Raw genomic sequence first — 17,500 nt, forward strand, 5'->3', positions numbered from 1 at the left:
CAGAGACACGCAGGTGAGACCGCATCAGAACCCTGAGTGTGTGTGAGGGCGGGGGGGGGGCTCTCACCTGGGGGGGGCGTCCCGGAGCAGCTGGCAGAGCGCCTCCTGGACTCTGGCGTCCTCCTCGGCGCCTCCTCGAGGTCGCAGCAGGAGCTGCAGGTTCCTGAGCAGCAGGACGCACGGCTGCAGGGCGCCGGCACGCCGGAACACCGAGGACAGGCGCGCCTCCGACGCTGCAGGGGAGTCTCCGACCACGCTCACACAGTCCACCTGAGGAGGAGGAGGAGGAGGAGACACTGATGAAGAGGAGGAGGAGGAGACACTGATGAAGAGGAGGAGGAGGAGGAGACACTGATGAAGAGGAGGAGGAGGAGACACTGATGAAGAGGAGGAGGAGACACTGATGAAGAGGAGGAGGAAGAGGAGGAGGAGGAGGAGACACTGATGAAGAGGAGGAGGAGACACTGATGAAGAGGAGGAGACACTGATGAAGAGGAGGAGGAGGAGGAGGAGGAGGAGGAGACACTGATGAAGAGGAGGAGGAGGAGGAGGAGACACTGATGAAGAGGAGGAGGAGGAGGAGGAGACACTGATGAAGAGGAGGAGGAGGAGACACTGATGAAGAGGAGGAGGAGGAGACACTGATGAAGAGGAGGAGGAGGAGACACTGATGAAGAGGAGGAGGAAGAGGAGGAGGAGACACTGATGAAGAGGAGGAGGAGGAGACACTGATGAAGAGGAGGAGGAAGAGGAGGAGGAGACACTGATGAAGAGGAGGAGGAAGAGGAGGAGGAGGAAGAGGAGGAGCAGTACCTTGAGGAGGTGCAGGTTCAGTCTGCGGCTCGCCGCTCTGACGGCGCTCACTTTTCCACTTCCTGTGGGTCCGTGCAGGAGGACGGTGCAGCCGGACAGACCGCTGCTGCAACACAGGACATGACATCACGGTGATGTCACCGTGACGTCACTGTGACCTCACGGTGACAACACTGTAACATCAGTGTGACATCACTGTGACATCAGTGTGACATCACTGTGACATCACTATGACATCACCGTGACATCACCGTGACAGCACTGTGACATCACTGTGACATCACCGTGATATCAGTGTGACATCACTGTGACCTCACTGTGACATCACTGAGCCCTCCCAGCATGCTTCACTGCCCCTCAGGTGTCACCTGTGCTGCAGGTGAGGCAGGACGATGCTGCTGAGGAGCTCCACGGTGCTGAGGAGGCCCGGAGGAGACGCGCCGCTCCACGGACACGAGGCGTCCAATGAGAGGCAGCAGGGGACGGCGCCGCCGCCGGAGCACGCCGCCTGACGGGTAAACCAGGACCTTTATATACATGTGTACTTCCAACTGGACAACATGGCTGCTTATGAAGAAAGTCATCACACGCCGCCATTTTGAATACATCATGTGCTGTTACAAGGTCAAAGGTCAGAGGTCAAAGGTCAAAGGTCACCATGTAGAGGGAGGTGTGCAGTGTGTCGGCCAGGAGAGCTGCTGCTCCTCCTTCTTCTTCTCCTCCTCCTCCTCCTCCTCCTTCTTCTTCTCCTCCTCGTGTCTCTGCAGACGGACAAACCTTCTGCACTCTGAAGAAGAGCGCCGGACACCTGAGAGAGGTCAAAGGTCACAATCATCAGCATCATCATCATCATCACAGATACATGTATGAGTCCTGGGTCCTGGGTCCTGTACCTGTTGATTCCCCCGGCGTTGTCCTGCAGCAGCTCCGGGTGGTTTTCAGCCGGAACAGTCAGGACGTCCCCCTGAGACACGAGTCTGCACACGAGAGGACAGACGGGTCAGAGGACAGAGGACAGACGGGTCAGAGGACAGACGGGTCAGAGGACAGAGGACAGACGGGTCAGAGGACAGACGGGTCAGAGGACAGACACACAGAGGACAGACGGGTCAGAGGACAGACGGGTCAGAGGTCAGACGGGTCAGAGGACAGACGGGTCAGAGGCCAGACGGGTCAGAGGCCAGATGGGTCAGAGGACAGAGGACAGATGGGTCAGAGGACAGACGGGTCAGAGGACAGAGGACAGACGGGTCAGAGGACAGACGGGTCAGAGGACAGACGGGTCAGAGGACAGAGGGGACAGAGGACAGAGGACAGATGGGTCAGAGGACAGACGGGTCAGAGGACAGACGGGTCAGAGGACAGAGGACAGACGGGTCAGAGGACAGAGGACAGACGGGTCAGAGGACAGACGGGTCAGAGGACAGACGGGTCAGAGGACAGACGGGTCAGAGGACAGAGGGGACAGAGGACGGACGGGTTCTGATTGGGCCGTGTGTGTCGGGGGCCTGGTTCTGATTGGGCCGTGTGTGTCGGGGGCGGGGCTTACCGCGGCGTGCTGAAGTGTTCTGACAGCAGCTGGTCGCAGCAGCTCGGCCCGTCGTGCAGCGGAGACGCCACCGGCTCGATGTGAAGCTCGCTGGCGAACGCCGGAACAGCTGAGCGACAGGAAGTGTCAGAGCGAGGAACGCCGGGCGCCACAGGAGACGCTCGCCACCGCTGAGACACGACAAGAGACACACACCGGGTTATTATGTGTGTGTGTGTGTGTGTGTGTGGGTGTGTATGTGTGTTTGTGTGTGTGTGTGTGTGTGTGTGTCTGTGTGTGTGTCTGTGTGTGTGTCTGTGTGTGTGTGTCTGTGTGTGTGTGTCTCTCTGCGTGTGTGTCTGTGTGTGTGTGTGTGTGTGTGTGTGTGTGTGTGTGTGTGTGTGTGTGTGTGTCTGTGTGTGTGTGTGTGTGTGTGTGTGTGCCTCTGTGTGTGTGTGTGTGTGTGTGTCTCTCTCTCTGTGTGTGTGTGTGTATGTGTGTGTGTCTCTGTGTGTGTGTGTGTGTGTGTGTGTGTGTGTGTGTGTATGTGTGTGTGTATGTGTGTCTCTGTGTGTGTCTCTCTGCGTGTGTGTGTGTGTGTGTGTGTCTCTCTCTGCGTGTGTGTGTGTGTCTCTGTGTGTGTGTGTGTGTGTGTGTGTGTGTGTGTGTGTGTGTGTGTGTGTGTGTGTGTGTCTCCACCTTCATCCTCAGGCTGCAGCTCTCCTCTGGGATCTCGTCTCCTCGGCTCATGTTGAACCACAGAGTTGCAGATATGAAGCCGATCTCGTGGTTCTGCCGGTCCGTGTGCCGGTCCGTGTGCCGGTCCGTGTGCCGGTCCGTGTGCCGGTCCGTGAGATCCACGACCTGCACGGAGACCAGCCGCCGCCCGGCGCCCGGCCCGGAGGCCCCGCCCACCCTCCACAGCTCCACCCACTCCTGGTTGAAGAGGCCGAGCCTGAGGAGCAGCTGTTTGCCCAGGAACACGCTGCTGTCCACGTCCACGGCGGCGCCCCCCGGACCCGTGAGCCCGCGCCAGCGCCGGGCGTCCACCACCCGCACGTCCAGCCGGCACTCCAGCGCCCGCAGGACGCCGCAGAACCCCGAGCCCAGCAGCGCCCTGTCGTCCAGGAGCGAGCGTCCTCCTCCCAGGCCGTCGGCGTAGTGGGCGAAGTCGGACACGCACAGGCTGAGCGGTCTGCGGGGCGGGGGGGCGCCGGGGGGGTCCGCAGGGTCCCAGCAGTCCGTCAGAACCACAGAGGTGTCCGCGGTGATCCGACCCTGAGTCACAGGGCTGCACTCCAGCACCAGCAGCTCCACCTGAAGACACCACACACACACACCTGTGACACCACACACACACACCTGAAGACACCACACTTCAGTTTTTGTTTGTGTGTGTGCGTGTGTGTGTGTGTGTGTGTGTGTGTGTGTGTGAGTGTGAGTGTGAATGTGTGATAATGTAATATCATAAAGTATAATTAAATATAATACAATATCTCTTCATCATTTAATTAAATAGTAAACAGAAATAAATAATAATAATGTTTTTATTATTCTTATTATCATTTACATTATTTACTAGTTTTCTCCAGAAGCTGCGCTTTCTATATTAATAATTCATAATATTTATATTATTTTATATAATATTATTATTTTATTTATTACCGACAGGCTGCTGAAGTATCAGTAAAGTTTAAGCTCTTCTGTCTTTATTATTATTAATAATATTAATACTATTTATAATAATAATAATAATAATAATAATAATAATAATAATAATATAAAATATTAATAATGCCTGCCCGGCTGCTGCAGTATCAGTAACGTGTGTCGGCTCCGGGCCTCACCTGTCCCGGCTCCTCTCCCGGCTGCAGCTCCGGGGGTCGGGGGAGCAGCTCCGGGGGTCGGGGGAGCAGCTCCGGGGGTCGGGGGAGCAGCTCCGGGGGTCGGGGGGGCAGCTCCGGGGGTCGGGGGGGCAGCAGCAGCGGGTCTCCCTGCCGGGCCAGGAGCCACTGTCCCGGGCCGCAGAGCTCCAGCAGTGCGCCGGTGAAGTGCTCAGCCGCGGCCCAGCGGAGGCTCTGCCTGCTGCGGGCTCCCAACACCACTCTGCCCAGCGGCACCGGCTCCAGGGGCCGGACCGTCCCGGTGCTGCCGAGCCTCTGGAGCCCGTGGAGCCGCAGGAAGAGGCGGCTGACGAACAGCCGGACCCGGCTCCCGGACTCGGCTCTCGGGGAGTCGGTCTCCTCCTCGGTGGTCGGGTGAACGCGCAGCAGAATGCCCGGCTCCCCGGAGCCGTGAGGCCGCTGCGGGGTGAAGAGGACGGTCGGCGGGTCGGTGTCCTTCTGGAGGACCGAGTCCAGCTGAGAGTCCAGTATGAGCGCGTCCAGAGGAGCCCGGTGAGGGGGGAACGGCTCCAGGGGACACAGGTCCACCTGCACCGCCATCCTGGACCCGCTTCTTCTGCTCCTGTAGTGGGGCAGACAGGACGCGGCTGCGGGGTGCTACTGCCCCCGCTGGCGGGTACAGGAACTGCACCTCCATTTATAAATACACGAACATATAAATACATAAAATCTAAATATAAAAATACATAAATATATAAATCTTTAAATATATAAAAAAATACATAAATATATAAATATATACATAAAAATATAAATACATAAATACACTTCTCTCTGACCCACGCTGCAATGGTACAAAATATATACAAGAATTATAAAAAAGATGATAAAAATATATAAACTATAAACATGAATAAAACATAAACAACGATTGAAGCACATAATGATCCTGTTCTGTGTTTGTTTGACCCCAACGATTAAAAAACGTCTGTCTTATTTTATTATTATTACTTTTATTTACTCACCTTATTGGTTTTTCATTTCTTCTGTCCTGTTCTTATTTTTAATTGTATTATTATTATTTCTTTTCATTATGTTCTAATTCATTTTAACTGTTATGTTTATATGTTTGTGTTTATGTTTATGTATGAATATAAACTGAATATGTATATTTGTGTATCGTTTGTAGCCACATGGCATCAATGCTATCAAGCATCAATGCTAACAGCATCAATGCTACTAGCATCAATGCTAACAGCATCGATGCTACTAGCATCAATGCTAACAGCATCGATGCTAACAGCATGAGCACACTTAAAGTCCTGTCGTGCTTCTGTTCAGGGTCGTGTTTGTGTTTTCAGCTCAGCTGCAGCAGATTTACACGCTAGGATTCAAACCGTTACCTCATGAAGAGCGCCCCTGTCTGAGGCCGTACGGTCTACAGGGATTCAAACCTTTACCTCATGAAGAGCGCCCCTGTCTGAGGCCGTACGGTCTACAGGGATTCAAACCTTTACCTCATGAAGAGCGCCCCTGTCTGAGGCCATACGGTCTACAGGGATTCAAACCTTTACCTCATGAAGAGCGCCCCTGTCTGAGGCTGTACGGTCTACAGGGATTCAAACCTTTACCTCATGAAGAGCGCCCCTGTCTGAGGCCGTACGGTCTACAGGGATTCAAACCTTTACCTCATGAAGAGCGCCCCTGTCTGAGGCCGTACGGTCTACGCGGATTCAAACCTTTACCTCATGAAGAGCGCCCCTGTCTGAGGCCGTACGGTCTACAGGGATTCAAACCGTGACCTCATGAAGAGCGCCCCTGTCTGAGGCTGTACGGTCTACAGGGATTCAAACCTTTACCTCATGAAGAGCGCCCCTGTCTGAGGCCGTACGATCTACAGGGATTCAAACCGTGACCTCATGAAGAGCGCCCCTGTCTGAGGCCGTACGGTCTACAGGGATTCAAACCTTTACCTCATGAAGAGCGCCCCTGTCTGAGGCCATACGGTCTACAGGGATTCAAACCTTTACCTCATGAAGAGCGCCCCTGTCTGAGGCTGTACGGTCTACAGGGATTCAAACCTTTACCTCATGAAGAGCGCCCCTGTCTGAGGCTGTACGGTCTACGCGGATTCAAACCTTTACCTCATGAAGAGCGCCCCTGTCTGAGGCTGTACGGTCTACAGGGATTCAAACCTTTACCTCATGAAGAGCGCCCCTGTCTGAGGCCGTACGGTCTACAGGGATTCAAACCTTTACCTCATGAAGAGCGCCCCTGTCTGAGGCTGTACGGTCTACAGGGATTCAAACCGTGACCTCATGAAGAGCGCCCCTGTCTGAGGCCGTACGGTCTACAGGGATTCAAACCTTTACCTCATGAAGAGCGCCCCTGTCCGAGGCGGTCTACGTGGATCCCCTGGGCGTGCAGATCTTCTCCAGAAGTGGATCCAGAACCTTCACTGAGGGACTTTGTTCAGTTCTTGTTTCTTCTACGGAGACAAATCCCTGATAGCGAGCGTCACGCTAGCGTTCAGAGCTAAATCACGTCTAAATGCAAGTTCTTCATTATTTGATGCTGTTGTATTTTGTAACCTGACATTTACGGGTCAGAACAGAGAAGAATAAGATCTGAGGGCGCCCTCCCACTGTGCCTCTGTCCCGTGCCCCGTGCTTTAGGGTCCTTGTCCCCCCCTCCAGGCCCGTTTGTACTCACACTACCTGGGCCTCGGAGAATGCTTCTTGCTGCCTATACGTCATCACGCCGTAACACGTCACACGCATTGATGACGTCATGGCGATGCGTGGCTTTGTTTCCAGATCTTTCCGTAGACCTCGGAGTTTTTGTGCGTCTTGACGACTGTTTTTGAATCTTTTCATCGACCAAATCTGCAGTAAACACTCCACCTCCGCATCACACCAACGTGAACCTTTCACCGCCATTGTTTGAAATGTCCGCGCATGGCCCCTCCTTCTTTTTTCTACGTCCCAACAGGCGCACAGGAAATGACCTCAGAACCGCCGTAGGCCTCGTGCTCATACACGTGCGCACGCTCGTGCTCATACACGTGCAAACATGCTTTACTAAAGCCCACCTCTCCCAAACGGGCCGTGGACGGCAAGCGTGCCGCTCCTAGACGTGGTGCGGTTGCACTCACACTGGTCAAAGGAACCAGACTTTAGCCGTGACACGTGCTGGGGCACGGCACGGAGGCACAGTGGGAGGGCGCCCTGAGGAATGAACATGGATATCGACTGTTGAGAAAAAAAAGACGAGACCTGTTGAACATGACCAAGACTTTACTTCACAGCTCAGCGCCCGTGGCCCCCGTACAAACACAACACCAGCAGGCGTGGCGTCCTCCTCTCATGGTTTTTCTCATGCGTTAAAAACAACAGAGCGCCGACACGTTGGAACAGAGGGTTAGAGACTCGAACGCCATACTTTAAAAATAAAGACGTCTCTATGGGAAATGATTCTATCATATACACGCGGAGCAGAAAGGAAGTGACGACACAGGAGACAGAGGAGTGAAGCATGCCCACTGTCACAGCAGGAGTGAAGCATGCCCACTGTCACAGCAGGAGTGAAGCATGCCCACTGTCACAGCAGGAGTGAAGCATGCCCACTGTCACAGCAGGAGTGAAGCATGCCCACTGTCACAGCAGGAGGAGGAGTGAAGCATGCCCACTGTCACAGCAGGAGACAGAGGAGTGAAGCATGCCCACTGTCACAGCAGGAGTGAAGCATGCCCACTGTCACAGCAGGAGGAGGAGTGAAGCATGCCCACTGTCACAGCAGGAGACAGAGGAGTGAAGCATGCCCACTGTCACAGCAGGAGACAGAGGAGTGAAGCATGCCCACTGTCACAGCAGGAGTGAAGCATGCCCACTGTCACAGCAGGAGGAGGAGGAGTGAAGCATGCCCACTGTCACAGCAGGAGTGAAGCATGCCCACTGTCACAGCAGGAGGAGGAGGAGGAGGAGTGAAGCATGCCCACTGTCACAGCAGGAGTGAAGCATGCCCACTGTCACAGCAGGAGGAGGAGGAGTGAAGCATGCCCACTGTCACAGCAGGAGACAGAGGAGTGAAGCATGCCCACTGTCACAGCAGGAGGAGGAGGAGTGAAGCATGCCCACTGTCACAGCAGGAGTGAAGCATGCCCACTGTCACAGCAGGAGGAGGAGGAGTGAAGCATGCCCACTGTCACAGCAGGAGGAGGAGTGAAGCATGCCCACTGTCACAGCAGGAGACAGAGGAGTGAAGCATGCCCACTGTCACAGCAGGAGGAGGAGGAGTGAAGCATGCCCACTGTCACAGCAGGAGTGAAGCATGCCCACTGTCACAGCAGGAGGAGGAGGAGTGAAGCATGCCCACTGTCACAGCAGGAGGAGGAGGAGTGAAGCATGCCCACTGTCACAGCAGGAGGAGGAGGAGTGAAGCATGCCCACTGTCACAGCAGGAGGAGGAGGAGTGAAGCATGCCCACTGTCACAGCAGGAGGAGGAGGAGTGAAGCATGCCCACTGTCACAGCAGGAGGAGGAGGAGTGAAGCATGCCCACTGTCACAGCAGGAGGAGGAGGAGGAGTGAAGCATGCCCACTGTCACAGCAGGAGGAGGAGGAGTGAAGCATGCCCACTGTCACAGCAGGAGTGAAGCATGCCCACTGTCACAGCAGGAGTGAAGCATGCCCACTGTCACAGCAGGAGGAGGAGGAGGAGTGAAGCATGCCCAGTGTCACAGCAGGAGGAGGAGGAGGCCGGCGTTCACTCTGTGGTCACGTTCAATTCCTCTTTATTACGACGGCGTTTCAGGGCCGAATATGAAAATAACAACAATAACAGACCCGGGGGGGGATTTCGGGTAAAATGTCGCAGATTTATTGGAATAAATGTCAGAAAAATAGTTTTTTCTTTTTTCAATTCAATTTTATTTATAGTGTCAAATAAAAAGCAGATTTAGTTCATTTCCTGCAGTGTTTTGTTTCCCCTCCCTGTTGAACATCACTTCAGACGCTGCTGTCGTATTAAAGACGTGGTCATCGACCTCGTGGCGTTCTTCGTTCTCTCTAAACTTCCAAACAGAGTTTTCCAGAGTTTGCTGCAGACGCAGGAGCTGCACGCCACGCAGGAGCTGCACGCCACGCGGCAGCGTCGTCTGCAACAGGGAGGGGAAAGAAAACACTGCTCTTCCCACTTTAAACTCATAAATCTGACTTTTCCTGAAGTAACCCCCCCCCCCCCCCCCCCCTCCCGGGTCCGCATATATATGTTTTTCATACTTGGCCCTAATTCGCCGTCGTTCTTCGTCCGAGGTCTTAACGAGCACAGGATATACAGTAGTTCGGAGTCTATCATCACATTAACGTTACTCGGGCATTCACACACGTCCAGTTCTGTCTCTTTGGGCCGGTTCATAAGAAGGAGGATCGTTATCAAATCATTTAACGTTGTTAATGTCGTTTTCCTTCTACAGATTCAGTGTATGTGTGATATACTTCACCATGCAAAGTGAACCAAGCAGGGAACTGTCAATACAAGAGTAGTATAGCTGTGGACGAGCTGGGAGTGTTACGGTGCACGGGGAGAGTTCCTGACACCAGTTCGATCAGGGGTCGACCAGGAGCAGCGGACGTTCCCGTAGCACCATTGCAGCAACGCTCCTGTAGCAGTCACTCAGGAGAACTGGAAGCCCGTGACGATAGTTCGCTGTCCGTGTACATGAAATGAACTGAAGGAGGTGATTGTACCATCACAGTCTAATGTGGATCCGGTGAGAACCTTTGAGGCGTAGCTTGTCCGAAGACTGATTATACACAAACATGTCTCAGCTCTGAGTCTCTTTGTATTATCTAGCGGGCACCACCTTCTCCCTGGTGTTCGGCTTCCAGTTCGCTGCCCCGGCTGGTTTCGGCCTGGTCCTGGTGGGCGTGGTGCCGGAGGAGGTCTGGGCGGTGGCTTCCTGCGAGGCGCTGCGCCGCATGGTTGTTGTAGTCCTGGGCGGTAGCATGGGGACGGTTGGGGCTCGAACCGAGAGGGGTTGCCTGGACGGACATACTCTCTGAGGGGAGGGGCTGTCTGTCCTGCAGTGGGTGGAGCTAAGGCTGCGTCTGGTTCCAAACAGGACTCGCAGGGGCATTCGAGGGCTGCCGGACGGGCCGGCAGACGGACGTGGACATGAGGAGGAGGACCTGGGTGAGATGGGTTTGGACTTCCGTTGGGTGCTGCTGTGAGTGCTGAGTCCGATCTTCTGATTCCTGTGGACAGAAGAGTAAAATGAAGAGTTTTACTTCAAATTCTACAAACATTTCTCATCAAACTGCTTCAAAATCAAAACGTATGCACTGAAAGGGAGAAACAGCATCATACCCGTTAGCGAAGGACGGTGCTCCTTTGGTAGCGCTGGATTCTGGCAAGGAGAGAGGAGAAGGAGCAGCAGCAGCGAGCCCACCTGACGGCCTCTTTATGGGGGTGACGGGCCTGGGGATCCTGCTCCTGCAGTCCTTGGAGCCTTGCTCTTCAGTTGGTTTGAGACGGGAGGTCCTTCTGGACTCATCCGAGGTATGTGTGTCCTCCTCTGAGCCGGTGGTGGACAGAGTTTCAGAGGCCCTCCGCCGCTCATCGTCCCCAGAAGACAAGGACGAGGAGGTTCCAGACAACATCCTCCTCCTCATCCAGCGACCCTGTTGCTTCTGGACCAGCATGCGGGCCAAGTCCAGCTGCCTGGCCCGCTGCTGAAGCCGAGCCCGAGCTGAGAGGGAGGAGGACTTCTCTGAGCCCGAGTCCTCTTCAGAGATGAGGACTGGGATTCTGCTTCGGGCTCTGGGTTTTGTGGCGGCCGGTGGTTCTGATCTGGTTGCCTGAAGCGTGACGGCTTCTTCACTGGATAATGGCTGTTTCTTAGGCTCCTGTGACGGATCTGTTTGTTCATGAACCGGTGACATGGCTTCAGGGACAGGCTCCAAAGACTGGGCCAGGACAGTTGACGGACCATTCTCAGTTTTGGGGAGCTTGTCAGCTGATGTGGTCTGGTCTGGCCCGGCCTCTTCTAAGGACTCTTCTGTCACTGCTGCTCCTTCCTGCTCACGGGTGTCATCCTCTACAGCGGATGCCTTTATGATGGCCAAGACTTCCCGGTCACTGTCCTTGGCAGAATGACCGTTGGAAGACATGACATTGAGGTGTGACGTCTCTGCAATATGGATGAAAGTGCGCTCAACTTTGGTGAAGGGCGGTGATGCAGGAGCAATGGGAGTGGAAGGCCTCAGGTCTGACCTGAGAGCGGGGGACAAACGGCCGGTCTCAGAGGGTTCAGGCTGGATCGCCTCCCCGACCAGGAGGCGGTCGGTACGGGAACTGAGAGCCACCGGTGTGGCCAACTCTCCCTCCAGAACATGATCACCACCAGAGGGAGACTTACGAGTGTCTCCAGGTGAGAAGAGGACGAGGGTTTTGGAGGCGTCCTCTAGGTCAGGGTCCGCATCAGCAGCTGAGGCGTGCTCCCTTTGGCCCTTCTGGTCCTCGGCCATGAGTGTTGAAGGCGCAGCATCCTGGCTACGCTCGGTGCTCTTCTGACTCGCCTCGCTGTTGGACTCACTCTTTGTGACGTCATCATCCCTCGGCCCCAGAGGTTCTTGAACGTCTTCTTCTGGCGTGGCAAAGCTCCGGCGCTGAGGCAACGTGCCGGTGAGCATGACGGTGAGGAAGTCGGCCCTCTTGGCCTGGAGCTGAGGAAGGATGTGGAAATGCTCCTTCTCATCGCTCTGGCCCTTTGTCCGATAATCTGGGGAGGGCGGCGACGGGTTGCTCGGCTCCGTGGGCGACAACACCTGGAACAGATGCAACAACGCTCTTTATTACAAGTGAATTCACTCAAAACACGACAGAATCAAAAACATTTACTGACAAACACGTGTAAACCAGAGATCAACCCCGCCTCATGGCTCAACGTGTCCTAAAGTTCCCTCTTCAGTGGCGAGGACGTGCTATATGTGCCCTCCAAAGAGTCTGTGCACGCCACTGCCCACTGCCCATGCATGCACAGAACACATTCAAGAGGAAGCTGTGATAATGGTGGATACAACACAGAAGAAAAACACAAATATAAGAACATGAGACAAAGCTTGTTCCCAAACGAGTGAAGCTGAGGTTCAACTTCACGCGCTGGCGAGCAGGAGTCAGAGGACGAGTCGAGTTAACACTGAATGTTGAAAACAAACCAATAAAAAACATTTGTGATCTGAATTGTTGAGGCCGTCGTAAAGGACGCTGACGTGTGTGGCGCTCTTTCCCCTCCCCTGGTAAGAAAGACAGCAGGAGCCGGTGTATTTGCCCCCAAAACCATTTTAATGTCATTTTGGTTGAACACAAGCTTTTCAAGATTGTCTAGATTACATACATTGATATAAAAGGCACAAAAAAATGCATTGCAGAGTTTATCCTTAGACAGCACGCAGTTGGATATCAGGTGAATTTCAAGTGTTTCCCTTCATAAAGATTGAACATACAGCCTGTACACACATCCTAAACCCCGCTAATGGTCATGCTAATGGAGAGTAACTGCAAACCTAAGTACTTTCTACATGTCTGTATATATGTACACAATTATCATTTGGATTTACAAAAGGTTTAAAATACATGCTTCACCTGTAAATGATACAGCGGTACTGTACAGTCAGAGAGTGATAGAAAACGATGCTAACGTGTATCATACAGGTGAAAGACACTCACGGATCACCGCGCTGGGACCACGCCGCTCTTATTGCAAATACTTGGAAGAAACATTCAGACGTTTAAAGAATACTTTTGTTTTTCGTCCTCAGACTGAAGCGACTGCACTGAACGCAGTGTTGTGCGTGAACAAAGACAACGTGCTCGTGTGTTTGATTAACGATGAACTGCACGTGACGGTTCTGCAGCGACTGAACGGAAACGGGAGCGTTGTTCACTCTCGCCTGCAAAAACAAAGCCACACCTGGGACTCTGGGAGCTGAAGCATCCAGCGAGTCTCAGGACGTCTTATCTAAAATAAATACAACAAAAAAACAGAAGAACATGAAAGAGTTTACTGTGAATGTGAAGGTGAACCTGTTCCTCTGAAACTGTGTGAGCTGAACTCTGAGCTCGCTCTCGTTCAGTGTGAACTTGCACAACACTGCTGGACACAGTTCCCTTGAGTACGCAGTTAGGTCCAGGATGCATTTAGCTTAGCTTAGCTTAGCTTAGCTTAGCTTAGCTTAGCACAAACACTGAAGGTCTGTAAACATTGTGGCTCAAGCAGCAGTTTGTTCACCGACAGCCTCTGGGAGCAGGAACTTAGCACAGTGGTCCCAAACTCAGCTGACTAGCTTGATCGCTAACAAGATGCTTCCCCCCCTTCAGTCTAAGCTAATGCTAAGCTAGGTTTAGCACATCCTGGCCATGTCTCTGCAGGTGAAACTGCCCACTGGACCGTAAACCCATTAGTCCGACGGCCCGTTATCCCAAAAAAAGCCAAATTTTCCCAAAATAGCCGTGTTCCCTGGTGTTTATTGTGCCCTTCGTATACGAGTGTACTCTGACGTGCAGGTGATCATTTTAACCCAAACCATCGTCGTCTCCTCACCGTAACCCTAACCAGGTGTTTTTGTGCCTAAGCAGCATCAGACCTTCACCTCAGTGCCACAAAATACAACACAAATAGATGTAAAGAGGAAAAAGCCTGAACCCCTAACCATGAATAACTTCACTGCATCATTATCAGACACCGGTCGTGTTCGTACGATGACATAAAATGAGTTCTTCTGATGAGTTCTGCGTCATGTTTCACTGGAACTGACGTGTGAACTGTGACGAGCCCGATTGTGTGGAAAACAACACGTTTATTCACGTTACACGGAGGTGAAAGTTAATGAGTAAGTGTTTCAGGGTCCCAAGGATCTGATCTCTGGGAAGGAGTCGATGATTATGGCTCCATTAGACTGACAACACGTGAACTTAGGTACCAACTGAAGCTGCTGGATACGTTTAAATGTGAGATTTCACAGAAGTGCGCACACATCTGCTCCTTCAGGAGAGCAATGAGGCAAACTTTGACAGGTACAAGACACTGAAACCCTCTCTGGAGCCGTCCGTAACGAGAACGGGGTCCGGGACGTAGTAAAGGCTCATTCCTGCTCAACGTTAGATTCGGATACGCAGCCTTCTGTGCGTCCTCTGCGTCCGTCTCCTCCCTATTTCTGTCGTATCCTGAAAGCTGACGGATGCGTACAGATACGGAGCAAACGCTGCAGTACCACCTGAAACCGTGGGGGCAGTGTCGAGCACCTTGAACATCAGGAGCGAGCGAGTCATGGAAGCCCCGACGGACGTCCTGAAACACTGACAGAGACGTCGGTCGTCACTTTGTCTCAGCTTCAATAACAAACGTCTCTATTTACGTACGTGGAGCAGAAATGAGCCTTAAAGCCGCTACAGTGAGTATTTTTGGAGCAGCAGCGCTTTTGTTATCGGGCCGTCGGACGCACGGGCAGAGACACAGACGTTAGTCATCAAAGCTTCTTTCTGAAGAGGATTTCTTAAAATCCCTGAATGTTCCTTTGAGAATCATCCGTCAGCGACACGCGAGGTTCAAAGTGAAGAACACAATCATCTGCACATCATCACCCTGTTATTCCAGAGAGACCAGCGGACACGTCACAGATGCAGTGAATGGACGCGGACATGACTCCAGTGTGTGACTCATGAGGTATAAATGTTTCGTGGCAGACTGTGAATAAAGGTGCAGTTTGAAATGTTCACTTCTGCTGCTTTTCTACACATCAGGGATTCAACAGATCAGTGTTTTGATTTCTATCAAATCATCGATATTTGAGCAGCAGTTAGAGGAACACGACGCGGTCGTATCGGACGCGTTCAGCCAAAGAAAGGCGCGTTAGCAAACTCAGTGGAGTCCAATGCTTTGGCAGGAAAACGTGCATCAGCTGAATCTGGATAAAATGAACATTGTGAGTCTTTATTAACGTGTTTGCTCTCAGCACCGTGTTCAGCAGACAGACGATAAGAACACGTTTGGTTCGGAGGGAACTGACGTCCTCACGCGTATTTTCTACTTTCACAACACGTAAAGATTTGAAGGACAGCTTTAAATGTTTGTGGTTGTTTTGGACGTAATTCCTACAGACGACAACGAATGACTTCAGCTCCGTTCCCACTGCAGGTCTAAACGCACAGGTCTGATTTATTGTTTATCTGTTCACGTTACATCTCTAAACGTGACCTGTCATCGATGACATCACGCCTCAACGGTGTTTAAAGAAGCGAACCTCACAAATGAAGCCGGGGTTATAGGACTTTACAGCTTATTGCTCAAAACAGTGAGAGGAGGAACCGGTGAATTCAGGACGGACGAGGAGGAGAAAATTCAGATTTTAATGATGAGGTCTAAAACTTCCCCTCGCCGTCCTCCATGTTTGTTTGGATTCTGTTCCTCCCGCCTGTAACGCAATGTCGTTTCCAATCAACGTTACTCGTCAGCGTGACGTCATTAAATGCGTCCTGGCTGTTCAGATTGAGGTACGTATCCGATTCAGCGGCACATTTAAAGGTGTCAGATTCAACGGGACATGTTCTGTTCACACTGTCAGAATCAGACACGGGTCACAGATGAGAGGAAACATCGGACTCAGGTCACTGGGACCGGCCGTGTGAACGGAGCTCAGTTCGAAGTCCAGTAGGAAACAGGAAGTGCCTCAGAGAGTTCACATTGTGACACTTTCAACCAAATCCTACTGTGACTGATTGTGTCTAAAAACAGCAAAAATGAGACGTAAAAGTTGTTAAAACAAAAAAAGAAATGGTTCCAGATCACTCGGCTCAAACAGCCGCATAGTTAAGAGGAAGTCCGTGATGCTTCAGCGGCGTCGTGCAGCGTCGTGCAGCGTCGTGCAGCGTCACTTCCTGCTGAGTTAAAGACGTGACGGTAAGAAAAGGCTCCAGACGTCACAGCTCGGATCCGTGAGTATCTCCTCTAGTGTTGTGAGTTATTTACAAAAGAACCACAGATGTGTTTCAGTCAGAGGTGCGTTCACTGTGTTTACGTTGTAATTACAGTACAGTGTTGTTTCCGTCATTTTACAGTCAGAGGTGCGCGTCGTACAAACAGCAGGTCTCATGCAAAGAGTGGCGACGGGCGGTAAACAGTCTCTCAGAGCGGCGCGCCGTCATCGATGCTGCGGATAGTGTTGTGTGTCGTCAGCATATTGAGCGCACTCGGAGCCTGTTTCACTGCTTTCACGGTGACACGGGACAAAAACATCGACATGTATCAGTGACAATCTCGTACGGTAGGTGAATCGTTTTGCAGGCGTGCAAAATAAAGTTAGCAGCTAGTCCACTTGCATACATTCTCTAAGTGGTCGTACTGTAGCGCTGTGCGGAGTATAAAAACGGGCGTGAGCTGAGCGTGAAGCAGCGTGGGAACAGAGTCTGGAGATCAAGCTCAATGAAACAGCCAGTGGTGCATATTTACTTCATGTAGCCCTTTAACACAATGAGAAAGCAACCGGTTCACCGCACAACATGGCCGCCCTGGCTCGTCTCAGGTATCGTGTTTGTGAGACGCAGCTCGTGTGACATTCAAAGCAACACGCCGCTGCTGTGGTACGAGCTAGCAGCGGCGCTGACGTTGGACACTCACGACCGTCCTGATGGGAACAGACAGAAACGACCTCACACACGACCTCTCCGGGGGAACGAGCACCGATTCTTCTGAGGATACAACGAGATGCAAAGTGTTCAAGAGACAAACTACAGGAACTCATCAGTGAGTTTCAAAATAAAGGTCTTCAAAGCTGAAAGAGCATTAAATGTGATAAATGCTCTTGGTCACAAACACTCACGGCTCTCTGCTGAGTGTGCAGACGCTGATTACAGACGATGAAACTGTGAAATCGACCTTTTTTAAACTACATTTAAACTCTTGACGTGGTTTCCCAGCCTCCTCCCACGCCAGCGTGCGTGGTGCTCAGGTTCACACGCGCGGCAGAAGCAAAGTGCGCCTTCAAAGACACGTTTGCGTTCAGACGTCTGCAGGATTGAATCTGTCTTCAAACTGTGCACAGTTTGAAGAATAGCAAAGGAAAAGTGTTGATCATGAATGTTTTAGTGCGAGAAGATCGGCCCAGAGTGACCAGGAAAGAGCTCCTGGAAGGTTCTGGTGGTTCCAGTAACAGGAAACAGGAAAGGTCCACAGACGTTGGACGATGTTCAGGAGAGTGTGGACGGCAGGTCCGTGGTGAAGTAACGCAAAAAAAGGACGTACAAAGTAACATAATGGGTGT

The 17,500-nt window shown here is 52.3% G+C and overlaps 2 protein-coding genes across 4 annotated transcripts in view; both read right to left on the reverse strand.

Moving 5' to 3' along the window:
* The window catches only part of pex6 (peroxisomal biogenesis factor 6), an 11,356-nt gene extending 6,554 nt beyond the window's left edge, over nt 1-4,802 (reverse strand). The window contains exons 1-9 of one of the 3 annotated variants that reach the window (XM_083932681.1): nt 4,274-4,802; nt 4,189-4,210; nt 3,041-3,658; nt 2,363-2,532; nt 1,707-1,790; nt 1,471-1,621; nt 1,182-1,321; nt 814-919; nt 68-270 (exon numbers count right to left, since the gene is read on the reverse strand). In XM_083932681.1, coding sequence (XP_083788807.1) covers nt 68-270; nt 814-919; nt 1,182-1,321; nt 1,471-1,621; nt 1,707-1,790; nt 2,363-2,532; nt 3,041-3,658; nt 4,189-4,210; nt 4,274-4,785 — 2,006 coding nt within the window. In that variant the 5' untranslated portion in view covers nt 4,786-4,802. Of the gene's footprint in view, nt 1-67; nt 271-813; nt 920-1,181; nt 1,322-1,470; nt 1,622-1,706; nt 1,791-2,362; nt 2,533-3,040; nt 3,659-4,188 lie in introns of all 3 variants that reach the window. The other 2 variants (XM_083932680.1, XM_083932679.1) reach the window with 2 other exon arrangements.
* Nucleotides 4,803-10,029: 5,227 nt separating this feature from the next.
* The window catches only part of ttbk1a (tau tubulin kinase 1a), a gene marked incomplete at its 3' end in the record, with an annotated part of 35,109 nt that continues 27,638 nt past the window's right edge, over nt 10,030-17,500 (reverse strand). The window contains exons 15-16 of the mRNA XM_083932602.1: nt 10,551-12,010; nt 10,030-10,438 (exon numbers count right to left, since the gene is read on the reverse strand). Of these exons, the coding sequence (XP_083788728.1) occupies nt 10,030-10,438; nt 10,551-12,010 (1,869 nt within the window). The remainder of the gene's footprint in view (nt 10,439-10,550; nt 12,011-17,500) is intronic.

This window comes from Echiichthys vipera, assembly GCF_963691815.1.
Source record: "Echiichthys vipera genome assembly, chromosome: 2".
Classification (NCBI taxonomy): domain Eukaryota; kingdom Metazoa; phylum Chordata; class Actinopteri; order Perciformes; family Trachinidae; genus Echiichthys; species Echiichthys vipera.